This window comes from Neoarius graeffei, chromosome 17 (assembly GCF_027579695.1).
Source record: "Neoarius graeffei isolate fNeoGra1 chromosome 17, fNeoGra1.pri, whole genome shotgun sequence".
NCBI classification, from domain to species: Eukaryota; Metazoa; Chordata; class Actinopteri; order Siluriformes; family Ariidae; genus Neoarius; species Neoarius graeffei.
Genome location: NC_083585.1, coordinates 38853843 through 38872085, shown reverse-complemented (window position 1 = coordinate 38872085; position 18243 = coordinate 38853843). Strand labels below are relative to the sequence as shown.

The 18243-nt window shown below is 44.3% G+C and overlaps 1 protein-coding gene across 3 annotated transcripts in view; it reads right to left on the bottom strand.

Annotated features, from left to right (window-relative positions):
- slc25a15a (solute carrier family 25 member 15a) overlaps positions 1-18243 on the bottom strand; it is a 38671-nt gene that overhangs the window by 18134 nt on the left and 2294 nt on the right. For all 3 annotated transcript variants that reach the window (XM_060944173.1, XM_060944174.1, XM_060944175.1), the window contains one exon: positions 12226-12484. In XM_060944173.1, coding sequence (XP_060800156.1) covers positions 12226-12484 — 259 coding nt within the window. The remainder of the gene's footprint in view (positions 1-12225; positions 12485-18243) is intronic.

Sequence of the window (18243 nt, the reverse complement as noted above, 5' to 3'; positions counted from 1 at the left end):
CTGTCCTGGGACCCTTATTATTTGTAATATACATCCTCCCTCTTGGCCACATAATACAGCATTATGGGCTCAACTTTCACTGTTATGCAGATGACACCCAAATTTACATTCAAACCAAATCCTCTCATCCACTCCCTCCGTCCAATCTTGTCAACTGTCTAAATGCAGTTAACAATTGGATGGTGCAGAACTTTCTTAAAGGTCCCATGGCATCGTTTTTTCATTAATTGTGCGGTGGTCTCTAGTATGAATGAATGCCGTGAGCCGGTTTTGGTGAAAAAAAAAAATGCTGTGGTTCTCCTGTTTCAGGCTGTTCTAGTTTGGTGGAGGAGCGGGTGGCGGAAGAGCGACAGGATTTCAGCTCTTATTAATATTCATGACATGTAAACGTGTTACCTCTGATTGGCTAACAGCACTGTGACGCTACCTCCAGTGGGTCAGAACAAGCAGATGTGGGTGTCTTACTATGGCAAGAGAGAAGGTACAAACCGCGAAGGGAAAAATACCGCGCGCTGACGTCATTAAGGTGCGACGCGAGGAAATAAAATAAATTCAACAAATGTTTGGGTTTTTACTGAACAAACAAACAAATAAAATGAACGAGTGACTTAAAAAAAAAAGAATATGGGTGTCTTTGTAAAAAGTGTTTTGATTGGCTATTATAACAGAGCATGCTGCATGCTTTTTGGTTTTGTAGCGCAGAGTACCTGGCTAACTGCAGGAAGCGGTTAGCTGCACAGCTAATGTAGCCATTGCAAGGCTAACGCACCGATTTTAAAACACGGCAAAACGGCTTAACAGTTATACACTTACTTGTTTGCTGTTTGTGGCTGATGCGGCAGGGATGCTTGGTACAGACCCAGGCTTCAGTGACAGTTGATGTGCAAAACCTGCCCTGTACTGTCCCAAGTTGTGGAAACATTCATCAGGAAAATGCTTCCGACAAACATACACCGTCTTAGGTAGACTCGACGGCGTATTATTGGAGTAAATAAAATTAAGCCACTGCGTCTTCAGGGGCTCTCCCGTCGGCAGTAAAAACAGACTCCTTTCTGTGTTGTCACATCCATGTACAGCGCAACTTCCATGTTTGGTGGCAACTTTTGAGCTGGGCGGGCAATCCATACAGTGGGTGGGAATCCGGGGGGCGTGGGGATCATCTCCCTTGCTGACGTAGTAAAGGGAAGAGCCTATCAACGCGCCATTTTGATGCGCCATTCTCAAATGTTGACAAAGGGTGGGCATAGTTTGGTTTACACATTATGCAGGCATGAAAACGGGTCAGGGGTGAAAAAGGTGAGAAGGGTGCGCGAGTGGTGATGTGGCCTCTGGTGTTGTTTTATTTTGTTTGGGGGGGTCCTCCCCCAGAATAAATATTATAGCCTCCTTACTAAGTATACTGTATTGACATTTGCACAAGGACATACAGTACAAATACAAATTCAAATACATGTAGTTATAGTGAAATCATGCCCTGGAAAAAATGCGAATAATAGAACGAAGAAAGTGGAGAACACACAAGGAATAGTGATCATTTTTTCTTTGTATTTGCCTGGACCACCAGTGTCTCCATGGCCCGCTTTCGCCGAGTTACCACATGTTTCAGCCTTGCCCGCTTCTCTCCTTCAGCAGTCTGTTTCTTGGCCTGCTGAGCACTGCAAGTTGCTTGAGAGCCATACTTGCTCTGCTGCTTTTCCTCCTTGTTCACCCTCTGCTGGTGTTTGTATGTGGCTGCTGCAGAGTTAATGTTCTTGCACAATGTTCTGTCCACTTCCCCAAACTTCACGTCCTCCCTTCTAAAGAGCTGCATAGCTGTCTTCCCCCTGGACATCAGCATGTACTTGACCGTCTGTACTGCATTAAATGTTTCCACATTCATGTTGCCACTCCTTTGATCAATTACATCATTCATCAGACTAAATAAGGACTCGACTCTAGGTCCATGAAAGATGGAGGCGCAACACTTAACCAGTGCACCCAGGGAGGGGCACTTGTCTGGTTTGTCGAAGACATGACCCCACCACTCCACGATGCTCTCTCCCTCGAAGCTGGGGATGGTCAGGTCAACACTGAACCGCACAAGTTCCTTCTGGATATCCTGATCTGCTGGCAAGAGGTGCCAGGGATCCCAGCAGTAAGTTTAAAAAATAGAGGAATGTAAGAAACTATCAGCAGGGGTCAAGGGGGCTGCAAGCCCCCTGAAGCTGTTGAGATTTTAACATTTAAAGATGCTATAGAACACATTTTTTACATAGATTTAACATAGAAAAGCAACATAATTTAACAATAATGTGTATCTATTTGATGCCATATTTTGTAATCAATGACATAAGTGGCAAAAAAAATTGTTATTTATAAAAATTAGATGAAAATGTAGCTTTGAAGAATATACTTCTAACCCGGACACTGTTCCGCTATCTCTTATGGACAATATCTTTTTTCCACGACATATTCAGGGCTGTGAAATTGTAAATAAGAAATCCGAGGAAAAGGGGGGGTCTGGGGGGCACAGCCCCCCAGCATAAATCGGGGGTCTGGGGCCCACAGGGCCCCAGACACCAAGCCATTTTAGGTGTTATATGGTGTATTCTGAGCATTTCCTGCAAGTGAAAAATTGATCTCAACAAGTAAATATTTGACTAGTCTTGGTCTTCATTTTGCCATATAAAATACCTATCAACAGTTTTCTCTTTTAAAATGAAAGATCCATGTAAAATACCTTGAAATATCTAATAAGTGCCTATGTATTTTATCTCTTAATCAAAATAAAAGTTAAAAAAATGTGTAAATAAGAATTTAAAGAAATGTTAATAAAAGAAAACTTTGATAGGCCTTTCAAAATGACTTTGTGAAAAATCATGCTCAATATTTAAGTGAGAGATACCTGTTGTCTTCCAAATTACACTTAATTCTTGTATTATGTCCTGGCTTTTTCCAAGAATCTGTCACAATGTCTCTTGTCTACAGAGCAAAAGTTTAAAAAAAACCTAATGTTTCTTATCTAATATATTATTTACGTCTTTTCTTTTACTTGTGGCTCCTTCTATTCCTCTTTGCATCACTCCCAGCTATTTCTTTCAATTCATCTTTCAGTAAGGCTACTAGTTATTAGTTCTATAGTATTTGCATTCCTCTATTAAAGCTATTTACAAAATGTTCATAGTCTGTCAAACAGCATCTAATGAAAGTCTTTTAATTTTCTTTTCTTTAACACCATCTCTTTCAGTTTTGCAAACTTGTTCTTTTTCATCTTTTCCTTCAGTCTGTCTGTGTGTTCTTTTCTAGCCCTCTTTGCATTTCTCTCAAACACCTCCTTAGCTTTCCTTTTTGATGGCATCTTAACTATGTCTGATCTTGCACCCTGTAAGTACAAAATTCACGTACGCGGTGCCATGTCACGCAATAGCCATTTTTAGCTCTGTCATGCACTCCGTGTTGCCAGATACTGCTGATGTTTTCCAGCCCAAAATATGTTCAAAACCCACCAAAATGCACTTGAAACCGCCCAATCTGGCAACACTGCTCCTGAGTCGCAGTCAAGACGTGTTCCACGCTCAGCTGGCATAAAACTCCGCAAACCCGGCTGTATTGAGCCGCCGGTCTCGTGCAAGGCGATTAAAACCGACTAGACCCCCCCCCCCAATGATTTTTAATGCAAAAATAGACGTTTTGTGAAGATATTTTTCGCGACAGAATCCGTGGAAATTTCACAGCCCTGCATATTGAATTAAGTTCAACGCATTAGAAACAAAAGCACGAACGGAGTTAAAACACATTTTCTAGCAAATGGGCGCAGCCATATTGTTTTCTCGTTCTATTGCGTACAGTCTCGCGGTATTTACATCAATTTAACTTCCGAGTGTTCCCGAATGTCAACGAGAACAAACGAAGCCGACGAAAACATCGCTAAACAAGCAAACCAAATCAGAATGTATTCTGCTGGTCATTTTACTTAAACATATTTTTAATGGATATACAAGAGATTAAAAAAAAAACAAAAAAAACACCACTTTGGCTAGAAAAATAGTGGAATTCCGCTAAATAGCGGACGTCTGGGATCCCTGAGGTGCCCCAGCATACCACTCAGCCTGCCAAGATATGGAAGTACCTGCAGCTTTCAGTTCTTTTTAAATCAAGGCTGAATACTTTCTTCTTTGCTGCTGTCTTTTATTAAATCAAATTTGAGACTTTTAATTTGATTTCTTTCAGCACGGACAGCACTACAAAATGGCGTCTCCACTATACAGTGCCCTATATAGTGAGTAGTGAGCAATTTCGGACACAGAGATTGTCAAAAGACGCGCGCGCCCTCTTTCGAATGCTGACGTAATCAAGCTGGAAGTTTCGTTTGTTTTGATAGCAATCAGGAAAGTTTGAAAAAAGTAGGAAATTCAGTCCGATGACTCAATTCAGCTTCCAGCGGTCTGGTCTGCACTCTGCCTGATGTGTGCACGCTCTGGCCAGCAGGAGAAGAGGCGCGAAATGATGCTGCTTGCCCTTCGCAGCGAGATGTACTCGTCGCTATGGCGTCAATATCAAAGCAGGAGGAGGAGGCACAAACCGGCACGAACTGGCTATGGATGCGAAGCGACCTCCTTGCCCTTTGGGTCAAAATCAAACCCCCCCCCATTTTTTTTTCTCATCGGATCTACACGATTCACGTAGGTCACCCATTTTGGTTTCAAAACGGCGAATTTCGCCGAAAGGTGAGGGATTTTCATGCATGATTATGAAATTTCTAGCCACTGGGGTGACTTAAGAAGGTCAGAGGAACTCATTTTAATGTTAAAAAACCTCAGAAAGTGAAAATTTCATGCCATGGGACCTTTAAATTAAATCAAGACAAAACAGAAGCCATCCTCATTTCCACCCCTTCTATCTTGAAAAAACTGGAGCACTCACAGCTATCTATTCCTGGTTATTTCACCTTCACTACTGTTGAAGTAAGAAATCTGGGTGTTATTCTGGACTCTACTCTCTCTTTTGACTCACACATTAAAAATATTACTAAAACAGCTTTCTTTCACCTGAAAAGTCTTTCCAAACTCCGTCCCTCTAAGTTCATCTGTAGCTGAAACGCTTATACATGCTTTTATCACCTCAAGATTGGACTACTGCAATGCCCTACTCGATGGCATTCCAGCCAAGCGACTAAATAGGCTGCAATATGTCCAAAACTCAGCTGCTAGGGTACTCACTCACACCAGGCCCTGGGATCATATTACTCCTATTCTCTACAACCTGCACTGGCTCCCAGTCAAATACCACATTCAGTACAAAATTATCCTACTTGTTTACAAATTCCTACATAACCTGGCCCCTCCCTATTTATCAAATCTCCTAACTCCATATCAGCTACCTCTAAATCTTTGCTCCACAGATGTCCACCTATTAGCAGTCCCTTACTCTCGGCTCTGCTCTATGGGTGACAGGGCTTTCAGTGTAAATGGCCCTAAGCTGTGGAATGCCCTGCCACTAGCGTTGCACCAATGCTCAACACTGTCCACTTTCAAAAAACAGCTAAAAACACATCTCTTTAGCTTCTCCCGCTCCTGACTGGCGAGGCACAGTTCGCAGCGCAGCAGCTCCCTGCTGACAGCCGGCTGGCCTACACTGACCTGACAAAAGCCATCCTGCAGCGGCTCGGCCGCTCCCCGGAGCAACATCACCAGCGCTTCCGGACGCTGGCATTGGAGGAAGTCGGCCGGCCGTTTGCATTCGGCCAGAACCTCCGGGACGCCTGCCGGCAATGGCTGAGGGCAGAAAACCCCGATGCTGACGAGAACATCGATCTGGTGGCACTGGAGCAGTTTGTCTTTCGACTTCCGGAAGGAACGGCGGAATGGGTCCAGTGTCCTCACCCGGCGTCGCTGGAGCGAGCCATCGAGCTGGCGGAGGACCATCTGGAGGTGGCTCTGACGGCAGGCAGACAAGGCGTCTCCCCTCGCTTCTCTTCTCTCTCTCTCTCTTTTCTCCCCCTGTCTCCCCCCCGTTCCCCTGCCACGGAGGCGGCGGCTGGCTCCTCCCCAGCCGGCCCGTCGCACCTGTGGTGTCCTCCCCTCTCCTGTGTCTGTGTTGTCTCCCCCTCAGGTGAGTGACACCCATAACACCAGTGCAGAGGGAAAGCCTGGGCCGGTGTGCTGGCACAGCGGGGAATCGGAGCATCTCCAAGGTCAGAGCTCCATAAGGGAGGTGGGTGCTGTAATCCGGATCCCTGACGAGCCAGAAACCGTCCCCGATCGGGCCGGAACGTATCGCATACTGGTGAGTATCCAAGGGGCTACATATCATGCTTTGGTGGATTCCGGTTGTAATCAGACCTCAATTCACCAACACCTGGTGCAAGGTGAGGCATTGGGGGGAGCACAAGCGGTGAAAGTGTTGTGTGTGCACGGGGATGTTCACCATTACCCTCTAGTGTCTGTTCAAATTCTATTCCGGGGCCAAATGCATAGAATAAAGGCGGCGGTTAGTCCCCGTCTCACCCACTCGTTGATTTTGGGTACTGATTGGCCGGGATGTAAAAACCTAATGGAATATTTAACACGCAGTGGGTCCTGCACTAGTAGGTCATGGGAAGATCCCAGTGTGGTGTTGACTGGAGAAGCTGTCACAGAGCCGTCTACGTCAACACCACGTCAGAGTGAGTAGCAGCCCACTCCTCCTCCCCCTCTCGGGGATTCCCTTCGGGATTTCCCGTTGGAGCAGTCGCGAGACGAGACTCTGCGGCATGCGTTTAACCAAGCGAGAGTAATCGATGGTCAAACTCTGCAGCCAAGAGCAGCACCGACCTTCCCCTATTTTTCCATTATTAAAGATAGATTGTACCGAGTGACGCAGGACACTCAAACCAAGGAACAAATAACCCAGTTGTTAATCCCAAAGAGCCATAGGGAACTCGTGTTCCATGAGGCTTACTTTAATCCCATGGCTGGACACTTGGGGCAAGATAAAACACTAGTCCGAATAATGGCCCGATTCTACTGGCCAGGGATTCGCGGGGATGTCCGTCGGTGGTGTGCGGCATGCCGTGAATGCCAATTAGTAAATCCCGCGGCCACTCCAAAAGCGCCTTTGCGCCCTCTTCCTCTAATCGAGACCCTGTTTGAGCGAATCGGGATGGATCTCGTCGGGCCATTAGATCGGTCAGCACGGGGATATCACTTTATTTTAGTTCTAGTGGACTATGCAACGCGATATCTGGAAGCAGTGCCTCTCCACAATATCTCAGCAAGCAGTATTGAGGAAGCGCTCTTCCGCTTTATCTCCTGGGTCGGGATTCCGAAAGAAATCCTGACAGACCAAGGCACTTCGTTTATGTCAAGCACACTGCGCGAGCTGTATGGGTTACTGGGGATTAAGTCTATCCGCACCAGTGTCTATCACCCACAAACGGATGGCTTAGTAGAGTGATTTAACCAGACACTCAAAAACAATCTGTAAATTCGTAAGTGAAGATGCGCATAATTGGGATAAGTGGCTCGAGCCCCTGTTATTCGCAGTACGAGAGGTCCCGCAAGCCTCCATGGGGTTTTCTCCCTTCTAATTATTTTATGGGCGTAAGCCGCGTGGCATTCTGGATGTGCTACGGGAAAATAAAGAAACATGATGTCACTACATGATACAGAAAAACTAGTTCATACTTTTGTTACCTCTAGGTTGGATTATTGTAAAGCTTTACTGTCTGGATGTTCCAGTAGGTGCATAAACGAGCTCCAGTTAGTTCAAAATGTAGCAGCAGGTCCTTACTAAAACCAGAAGATGTGATCACCCCATCAGATTTCACACTGTTTATAAAATACTAATATTAACCTATAAAGCACTGAATGGTCTCATGCCACAGTACCTGAGTGAACTTCTGGTCTTTTATGACTCCCCATGCCTACTTAGATCAAAAAGGTGCAGGCTATTTGTCAGTACTTCAAATAATGAAGGCTACAGCAGGGGACAGAGCCTTTTCTTACAAAGCCCCACAGTTATGGAACAGCCTTCCAAGTAGCGTTCAAGACTCAGACACAGTCTCAGTGTTTAAGTCTAGGCTGAAAACATTTGTTTAGTCAATCCTTTTGTTAATAGCTTTTTATTAGGTAAAAGAGCAGATCTGGAGGGTTGTCGGGCATAGTGTGTTTTGGTACTATAAACTGGGATGTTTGGATGCTGTCTCTCTCTCACACACACCAATGCATTTGTCAGGTTTGTTGACAGTTTATTGGCTGGCAGCTTTATGTCCCAGGGCACCTGGGATGTTTCCTTCTGTTTGTGTTACTTTTTGGCTCTCCCTTTTAGTTATACTGTCATAGTTAGTCTGGAATCCCTGCTTGCACTCAGCACTCAGTATACACTGTTGTTAACCATTATGTGACAATGAGCATAACCAACAATCCATTTATCTATCTCTCTCTCTCGCTACATATGCCACTCCTGAGATACCTGTGAAGCTGACCTCTCCTGCTCTCTGGACCTGCCTGATCCATCCTGATACCCTACTTCTAGCTGGAGTTCTCATCACTTCACTCCTGTTGAGGACAGCCCCATCTGGACAGCCTAAAGATTCACTTAGAACATGGCTTTGGACAATTAACAGTTTTGCCACGATGGCATAAGACTGCAGTTGCCATGAACAGTTTTGTTCTCAAGTCTCCATCAGTAAACAGTTGATAACATCAACAAAATAGACTTCATGTAAAAAAAAAAAAAAAATTATATATATATATATATATATATATATATATATATATATATATATATATATATATATGCGCGCCCAGGAACAACATCTGAAGCCTCAGTCCAGAAGAGCACAGTCCTAGGAACATCGAAGATACTGCGCAGAACCCTCAAACTCCCAGGCCTCTGGTAGAGGACCCGAGCTTGAGGATGACATGGATACCACCCCCCCGCCGGGGGTGAGAAGGAGATTTTTTATATATATGAATTTCCTCATTACACAAGTACACATTTTGACCATACAGGATATATTTATATATACAGTTATAGAAGTAAATAATTTTTAATCATGCTATCTTTTATCACCCAAATGAGTGTGGATTCTCTTTTGAGTCTGGTTTCTTCTTTCTGTAAATTACTTACTGTCTTGTTTCTTATACTCTAATTTGCTTACTGTAAATTGACTACAATGTAATGGCAACAATAACTCCAATGTAAACAGACTTAAGCTGGTACCTGCCACCTGACCCCTGTAGACATGCTGTATACCAAAGCTCAGGCCATTATTAAAAAATGTTCTGTTTCTGGTCCACCGGCCGGGTGAGTGCCGTTTGTGCGGGTGAAAATTTTTTTTTTTAACGCCGGTTTTTCGACATTTTTTTCGGGCTCGTAAATCTAAACTCGAACTTGACATTTACGCATTCCCAGGGCTTTCCACTAAGGGCCTCTGCATGCTCTTGCGACAAGGTTTTCGCAGATAGCTTTTCGCAGACAGTTGTAATTTATCGTTGAGCGGGGAGTAATAGGCGTGCGCGATGTTCTTCACCGCCACAACGCAAGGGGGCGCGAAGTCGCGAAATCGCTAGGAGTAGTTGGTGGGTGTGGTTAGTGGAGTGTTTATCCTCCGGTTACTTATAATGACTAGAACTGGAGTCGTATAGATGTACGTACTTCCTCACTTCCTCGATCAACCGCTCTTCGTGCTGCTCCATCTTCGCTCGCGTTTTTAAAAATGGCGGTCGTGAAAACAAAACAAACCAGGAAAGTAGGGAAGTGGAAGTGCGTGTACAGCGGATATACAGTGGACCAATCAGAGCCCTCTTGTCTGCGACGCTGTCTGCGGTGGTCACAATTTTTGGGAGGTGCGTGCAGAGCGTCTGCGAAGGTGGGGGGGCTACGCAGACGCTATCTACGACACCGTCTGCGAGGACTGGGTTGTCAGCATAAATTGGCCTCCGCCGAGTGCGCGCGCACACTACCGCCTCCGCCGAGTGCGCGCGCACACTACCGCCTCCGCCGAGTGCGCGCGCACACTACCGCCTCCGCCGAGTGCGCGCGCACACTACCGCCTCCGCCGAGTGCGCGCGCACACTACCGCCTCCGCCGAGTGCGCGCGCACACTACCGCCTCCGCCGAGTGCGCGCGCACACTACCGCCTCCGCCGAGTGCGCGCGCACACTACCGCCTCCGCCGAGTGCGCGCGCACACTACCGCCTCCGCCGAGTGCGCGCGCACACTACCGCCTCCGCCGAGTGCGCGCGCACACTACCGCCTCCGCCGAGTGCGCGCGCACACTACCGCCTCCGCCGAGTGCGCGCGCACACTACCGCCTCCGCCGAGTGCGCGCGCACACTACCGCCTCCGCCGAGTGCGCGCGCACACTACCGCCTCCGCCGAGTGCGCGCGCACACTACCGCCTCCGCCGAGTGCGCGCGCACACTACCGCCTCCGCCGAGTGCGCGCGCACACTACCGCCTCCGCCGAGTGCGCGCGCACACTACCGCCTCCGCCGAGTGCGCGCGCACACTACCGCCTCCGCCGAGTGCGCGCGCACACTACCGCCTCCGCCGAGTGCGCGCGCACACTACCGCCTCCGCCGAGTGCGCGCGCACACTACCGCCTCCGCCGAGTGCGCGCGCACACTACCGCCTCCGCCGAGTGCGCGCGCACACTACCGCCTCCGCCGAGTGCGCGCGCACACTACCGCCTCCGCCGAGTGCGCGCGCACACTACCCGCCTCCGCCGAGTGCGCGCGCACACTACCGCCTCCGCCGAGTGCGCGCGCACACTACCGCCTCCGCCGAGTGCGCGCGCACACTACCCGCCTCCGCCGAGTGCGCGCGCACACTACCGCCTCCGCCGAGTGCGCGCGCACACTACCGCCTCCGCCGAGTGCGCGCGCACACTACCCGCCTCCGCCGAGTGCGCGCGCACACTACCGCCTCCGCCGAGTGCGCGCGCACACTACCGCCTCCGCCGAGTGCGCGCGCACACTACCGCCTCCGCCGAGTGCGCGCGCACACTACCGCCTCCGCCGAGTGCGCGCGCACACTACCGCCTCCGCCGAGTGCGCGCGCACACCGCATGTCGGGGCGGCGGATGAGTTACTCTCCCCTGATCAATGAAGTCGGCGGGGAATTTGTGGTTATTATCGGTACAAACAGCGCGAATCACAACTTAAATGAGTGCGGTTCAGTTTGACATTATTGTCAGTCCGTTAGATAAACATTTAAGTTTATTAAAATCGAAAATTAATATTTAGAGCCTGTGGGCTACAAAAATAGTCATTAAAGTAGCCGGCTGTACTTAATTGTGTGGCCGCAGCAGGCGCTTGTGGAAAGCCCTGTTGAATCAGCTCTGCGCATGCGCCGTGTGGCACAAAAAAATGGCAGCCACCATGAAGGAAGCAGATCCGGAGCTTTCAAACATTTGCTTAAGTGTGAAATCGCAAAATGGTATTCTAGCGAACAACAAAATAGTAAAGATTCAGAAAAACAAATCATTCAGTGATCATTTTAATAGTGTAATTTCATCCGAACTAGGCCCAACGGTCGATTTAGAACTACAAAAAGTCCGTGTGTCGGACATTTTAAGTACCTTTTGTAAAAGTTTTGCAAATGTTGCAGTCAGCATTTAAAATGCTAACTTAAAGTTTTTGTACAAGTTTCAGTTGATTAAACTGTCATTTTATTAAATGTCTGCTTTTGTAATAAAAAAAGTACTGAAAGAAAAAGCAAACACAGCATTGCAATTTCTTATCCATCCATATATAATAAAAATAAAATTAAAAAAAAAAATCCCTCCCTCCCGACTGAAAATTTTTTTGTTCACCCGGTGGACAGGAAACGGATTTTTTTTTAAAGGATGGCCTCAATAAATGCTATACTCATTTACTATTTCAAGTGTCAGATGAACTTTGTCCAACAATCTCAAAATGTGAAACACAACATCGAAAAAAAACGTTAGTTCACTAACACAGCACACGTTTGTTCACTAACTAACTCTATAGATGGGATTTTTTTTTTAACTCTATAGCAACTTTGAAGGCAAAAGTACTGCATGAATTTGTTTTCCCCTTCTTTAAACACACTAAATCTTGCCTGTGACAGCTTCAGTAATTAGCAGATGAGCTGAATCAGGGATGTTAAATGAAGCAGAATGCTATACTCTCCGACACTCTATAGCAACCCTTTAGCCTTACACACCTGTGTGATGTGTCAATGTGATTTTTTTTTTTTACACAGAGATAATAAGATAAACAAGATGGAAATATCTGACCTGAGCTCTGTTCCTCTGTCCAGGCCGATCATTAAACGGACAACGTCCTGGCAGAAGCCATAGCTCAGGAAGAGAACTGCATTCTCAGCGATGTTGGCCGTCAGAGCTGGAGTAGTGCCATGATACAGACCACGTAACCCCACCTGCTTTGAGATGGACACAAAGCACTGCACAAAGCCACGGTACATCCCGGGAAATGTCTGCATCTTCACCTTGGCGGTATCAAATGGCTGGCCACACAGCACACATGCTATACCACCTTCAGGAAAAAAAAAAAAAAAAAAAAAAAAAAGAGATATAAGAGCAGCACCAATGACTTGGCTGAAAAATGTTACAAAATATGAATCTTTATTTCTTATTCTGATCATGTTTGTACAACAGTGTTTTAGGGCTGCTGTTAAAAAAAATAAAATAAAGATTTCAAGAGTAAAGTCATAATTTAATGAGAAAAAAGTTGCAATATTTCAAAAATAAAGTCATAAAACATTAATAAAATGGAACATATAACATTTGTGTGTTAACTTGAGGGATGTCATGAATTTGGTGAAGCAGGGGTGATAGCGTTCCGGCGCGCCGTGGCTGGGGAAAAAAAAAAAAAAATCTAGTTCGCCCATTGTCCTGTGTCATTCTGAGATGCGCAGATAGACAGTAAAGGGAATTCCCTTTACTGTCTATCTGCGCATCTCAGAATGACACAGGACAATGGGCGAACTAGATTTTTTTTTTTTCCCCAGCCACGGCGCGCCGGAAATCCGGCGCGGCACGCCGGAACGCTATCACCCCTGTGGTGAAGTTATTGTTTCTTTTGTTGAAGGAGAAATCGCAGGCAGTAGTTACCTTCAAAGCTATTGATGGTTACATCTGCAACATAAAAGCAGTAACTCCAGCGCACCCAGTATACTGTAGTGCAGCAATTGAGTCTCTGATGAGTTATGGCATATGGACTTGCCATAAGGCTTAAGTTATGGTACAAATCGATACGATTCGACATTGAGGGCTTGATGGAGTTCCAGTCCTTCGGCACTGATCATTTTGATTATCACTTATCTACATACACGCCCTATATATGACTATTCTCAAAATCTTATATTTATATTTTTTAAATAGTGGCCATAATATGCCTTCATAAGTTTGTGACCACACCAAAGTAATATACTTTCTCCTGCATGAGAGAGGTCTCAGTATATTAAGAAAACAAAATCAACAGGTGATTGTAATATACATCCATCCATCCAGCCATCCATCCATACATGCATACCACAGAGAGAGAGAGAGAGAGAGTTTGGACTCACCTAATTCAATGTTGTTGTTGTTTTTTTATTAATTAAAGAGACACTTCATGTCTTAAAGTAATGATGAATGTTGTTTCTCTTTACTTAGTTGAGTGGTTCTTGATATAATATGGATTATTACAATTGTGGAATAGGACTATTTACTGTATTTTTATTATTTACTGTTTGAGCTCAAGCACAAGAAATTGCACTAATTAACTTTTGACGAGACACACCGGGGGGCGGCACGGTGGTGTAGTGGTTAGCGCTGTCGCCTCACAGCAAGAAGGTCCGGGTTCAAGCCCCGTGGCCGGCGAGGGCCTTTCTGTGCGGAGTTTGCATGTTCTCCCCGTGTCCGCGTGGGTTTCCTCCGGGTGCTCCGGTTTCCCCCACAGTCCAAAGACATGCAGGTTAGGTTAACTGGTGACTCTAAATTGACCGTAGGTGTGAATGTGAGTGTGAATGGTTGTCTGTGTCTATGTGTCAGCCCTGTGATGACCTGGTGACTTGTCCAGGGTGTACCCCGCCTTTCGCCCGTAGTCAGCTGGGATAGGCTCCAGCTTGCCTGCGACCCTGTAGAACAGAATAAAGCGGCTAGAGATAATGAGATGAGACACACTGGTTAACTGAAAAACATTCCAGGTGACTACCTCATGCAGATAATGCCGATAACTCATGCAGATAATGCCGATAGTGTGCAAACCACCATCAAGGTAAACGGTAGCTACTTTGAAAAATCTAAAATATGAAACATAGGGTTTTTTTAAAAATTTTTTGTTTACTACATAATTCCCTATCTGTTCCATATGTTATTTCATCGTTTTGATGTCGTCAGTATTGTTCTACAATGTAGAAAATAGTCAAAATACAGAAAAACCTATGAATGAGTACGGATATCCAAACTTTTGACTGGTATTGCATGTTATTGTAATGCGGCAATGACAGACCAGACGCTCGTGGATTAAGAACAAACTCAGGGTTTTAATAGACACAGTGAGAGAAGGCAATGTACAATAACCAGGCCAGGTCAATACCGGGAAATCCAACTGAGTAATGAGGGCTAGACAAATCGTGGTCATGAAACGGGCGAGAGTTGAAGAACCTGAAATCAGGAAAACACAGGCAGAATAAACACAAGGGCTAGGCAAATCGGAGTCGAGAAACAGGTGGAGATCAAGAAACCGGGAAGCGAGAGAAAGAGCAAACAAACAGAAGGGCTAGGCAAAACGGGAAGAAACCGGAACGCAAAAAGGGTCATACACGGAAATGCAATCAGAAACAAACGCTCAGTAGGCTCACGAAAAATGTGGAGGCAATACTGTGCAAAGAACTAGCTTGTTGAGCTTCTTTTAGGGACACTCCCACTCGAACTGATTTGGCGTCCTATAAGGATTGGAATTGCTAGTTCTCATATTGTGACCAAGCACACGCATTAAATACGAGTTTCTTTTTTCCAAAATTAAATTTTTATTTCTTTTCCAATAATAAACCTATAAATGTCATCATAAAATTCTTTATGTAGCAGTACATTTTTTATATTAATTTCTAATTGTTTATTTCTCATTTTTTGAATAATTTTATCATGAAAGTTTGGATATTTGATACAATCTAGAAGCAAGTGTTTGATATTTTCTTTTAGACCACAAGTTGTACATTGATTGGACTTTTTTATTTTTATTTTAAAGAAATAGTGTATCATTAAGTAGACGTTTTCCAAATCCGAGTCTTGTAATTATCCTTTGTTTGTTTCTGTCAGAATATGTGGTATGTGTTCCAATATTTGGTTCTAGTTGATAGAAAAATCTACCAGTTTGAGAGTTATCCCATCTGTCTTGCCATATTGTAAAAATAACATCTTTGATATGGTTTATGATATCAGCAGTGGTAAAAGGGTAATGAATGTCATAACAGGTTTCATTTACTGATCTTTTGGCCAATTTATCAGCCATTTAATTTCCTATAATACCCACATGAGCTGGAATCCAACAAAAAACAACTTTACCACCCATATGTTTAAACTGATACATAAGATATCAGAAATCTAATAATTCTATATCATTATCTTCCTTTTGAATTTTTTGAAGGACAGACAAGGAGTCAGAAAATATTACACTTTGAGGGAGAGATTTATCAATGAGAAGTTCCAAAGCCTTTGTAATTGCTATTAACTCAGCTCTAAAGATAGTACCGTTTGAGATTTTATAATCTTTTTGAATGTTTCGACTTGGAATTACAATGCCAGATGCACAATCGAGATCTCTTTTTGAACCATCAGTAAATATATGTAAGTGTTGATTGTATTGGAGTTGAATGTGTTCTAATGCTGATTGTAGCATGTAGCAACTATTATCCTCTTGTTTGGATATTTTAGGGACTAAATCTAAGTCAATTTTTGGAGCTTGGGATTCCCAGAATGGAAAAGGATCAACCAAAGGATAACAAGCTGGAACCGGGAGACTGTTAACCAAATGTACAACTTTAGAGAATATAGGATGAAAGCGAATATTAAGGTCACAATTGTTCTTCAAGAAAACATTTTTTTGTTGGATGATCTTCAAAAGATCTATATTTAATTGCACTTTGAGTTTGTTTGAATTCTCTTCTTAGATCCAAAGGCATAATAGAGCAGTCCATCTCCAAAACAGAGCTAGGAGTACATTTAAGAGCACCAGTGCAGATTCTAAGGCATTGATTTTGAATAACATCTAATTTTCTTTTGATAGAAATACTTGCAGTATCATAAACTTCACAACCATAATCAAGACATGATAGAATTAGAGATTTATAGAGAACGATCATTGTTTCTTTGTCAATACCCCACTTGCTGCCACATATAACTCTGCAAACATTTATTCTTTTATGACATTTAGTTATGAGATAATCAATGTGAGTTTTCCATGTAAGTTTGGAGTCAAAATAAAGGCCTAAAAACTTTACAGTTTTTTCATTTTTAAGTTTTTTACCATTATACATCAATTTTATATCATATTTTTTTACCTTTATGGAATAAAACCACAGAGGATTTACTTTCGGAAATTTTAAAACCCCATTTACCACACCAAGATTTAATGAAATCTAAAGCCTGTTAAATATGTTTCTGTAGCAAATTTATGTTTTTCCCAGATTTCCAAATTGCTGTATCATCAGCAAAAATAGAGAAAGATACATTAGAAAGAACAAGGTCATTTATAGTAATCAAAAACAAAATTGGACTGATACCACTTCCTTGTGGAACACCATTTGGAACTTCAAATAAAGAAGATAATGAGGAACCTACTTTGACTCTGATATATCTATCAGATAAAAAGGAATTAATCCAATTAAAGATAGAACCAGAGATACCAATATTATGTAACTTATAAAATATACCCTTCCTCCATGCCATGTCATATGCCTTTTCTATATCAAGAAAGACTGCTAAGACTTTATGCCCTCTTCCAAAACTTTTAATGATATCATCACCAAGTCTTAGGAGATGATCCAAGCTATATCTTTTTCTTCTAAATCCGGATTGGTTTTTGTTAAATAGTTTGTTTTTCACAGAACCAATTTAAGCAATTAGGCTACGTTCACACTGCAGGCTGAAGTGACTCAAATCCGATCTTTTCGCCCATATGTGACCTGTATCCGATCTTTTATTGACAATATGAACGACACAGATCCGATTTTTTCAAATCCGACCCAGGCCGTTTGGATATGTGGTCCTAATTCCGATTCCTATCCGCTCTTTTCATATGCGACTTCAGCCTGAACCGCCAGGTCGCATTCATCCGACTTACACGTCATCAACAAGCCACAAACGTCACTATTCTGCGCTGAAGTAGGTGGCGGGTCTCTCAAAAAAAAAGTTACAACAACATGGCGCATAATCACGGGCGCAGATAGAGGGTGGGACTCGTCCCACCCAGATTTAAATTCACCTCGTTCAGTCCCCCCCACTAATAGGGAGGAAAAACGTCTATGCTGTCTTTCTTTGCATAAGGCAAACCTCACGGAAAAATCAAAAGACTAATTACCATTCGGTTTATTGAGGTGCACGGCAGTGTATACATAGTGAGCAACAACTCACATAAAACAAAACAAAGACTGATATTCGGTTGGTTGAGCTGCGCAGACTGCACAGGTTGTGAGCTCGAGCTTGGTTGCTGTGGTAACCCACAACAAGTTTGACAGGCATATCGGGGTTGGGGTTGGTTTGCTGGCAGCTTTGTCCCCCCCAGTTTTTTGTCCCCCCCAGTTCAAAAAACGTATCTGCGCCCCTGATCATGACATCAATGCGAGGGATGCTTCGGGCTGTGAAGGTTCTGAATCTTCTCAATGGAAGGACGCAGAGGTTAGGGAGCTGATTTCCATTTGGGGGGATACAGCTATTCAAGCAAGATTGGATGGGTCATACCGCAACCGGGCGGTTTTACTTCCGTAAACACTGGCCATGCTCACTGCGTGTGACGTCGTCGTATCCTGCAATGCGCATGCGGAACACTTTTAGGTCGCTTTTCGTTCATACTGAGGATCACATACAAGTCGCATATATTTGTTAATGTGAACGACCTCACAAAAAAATCGGATTTCACAAAAAAATCGGAATTGAGCATTAAGCCTTGCAGTGTGAACGTAGCGTTAGTGACCATTCTTTCAAGAATTTTACAGAAGTTTAAAGTTAAAGCAACAGGACGATAGGAACCAGGATCTCATCTCATCTCATTATCTCTAGCCGCTTTATCCTTCTACAGGGTCGCAGGCAAGC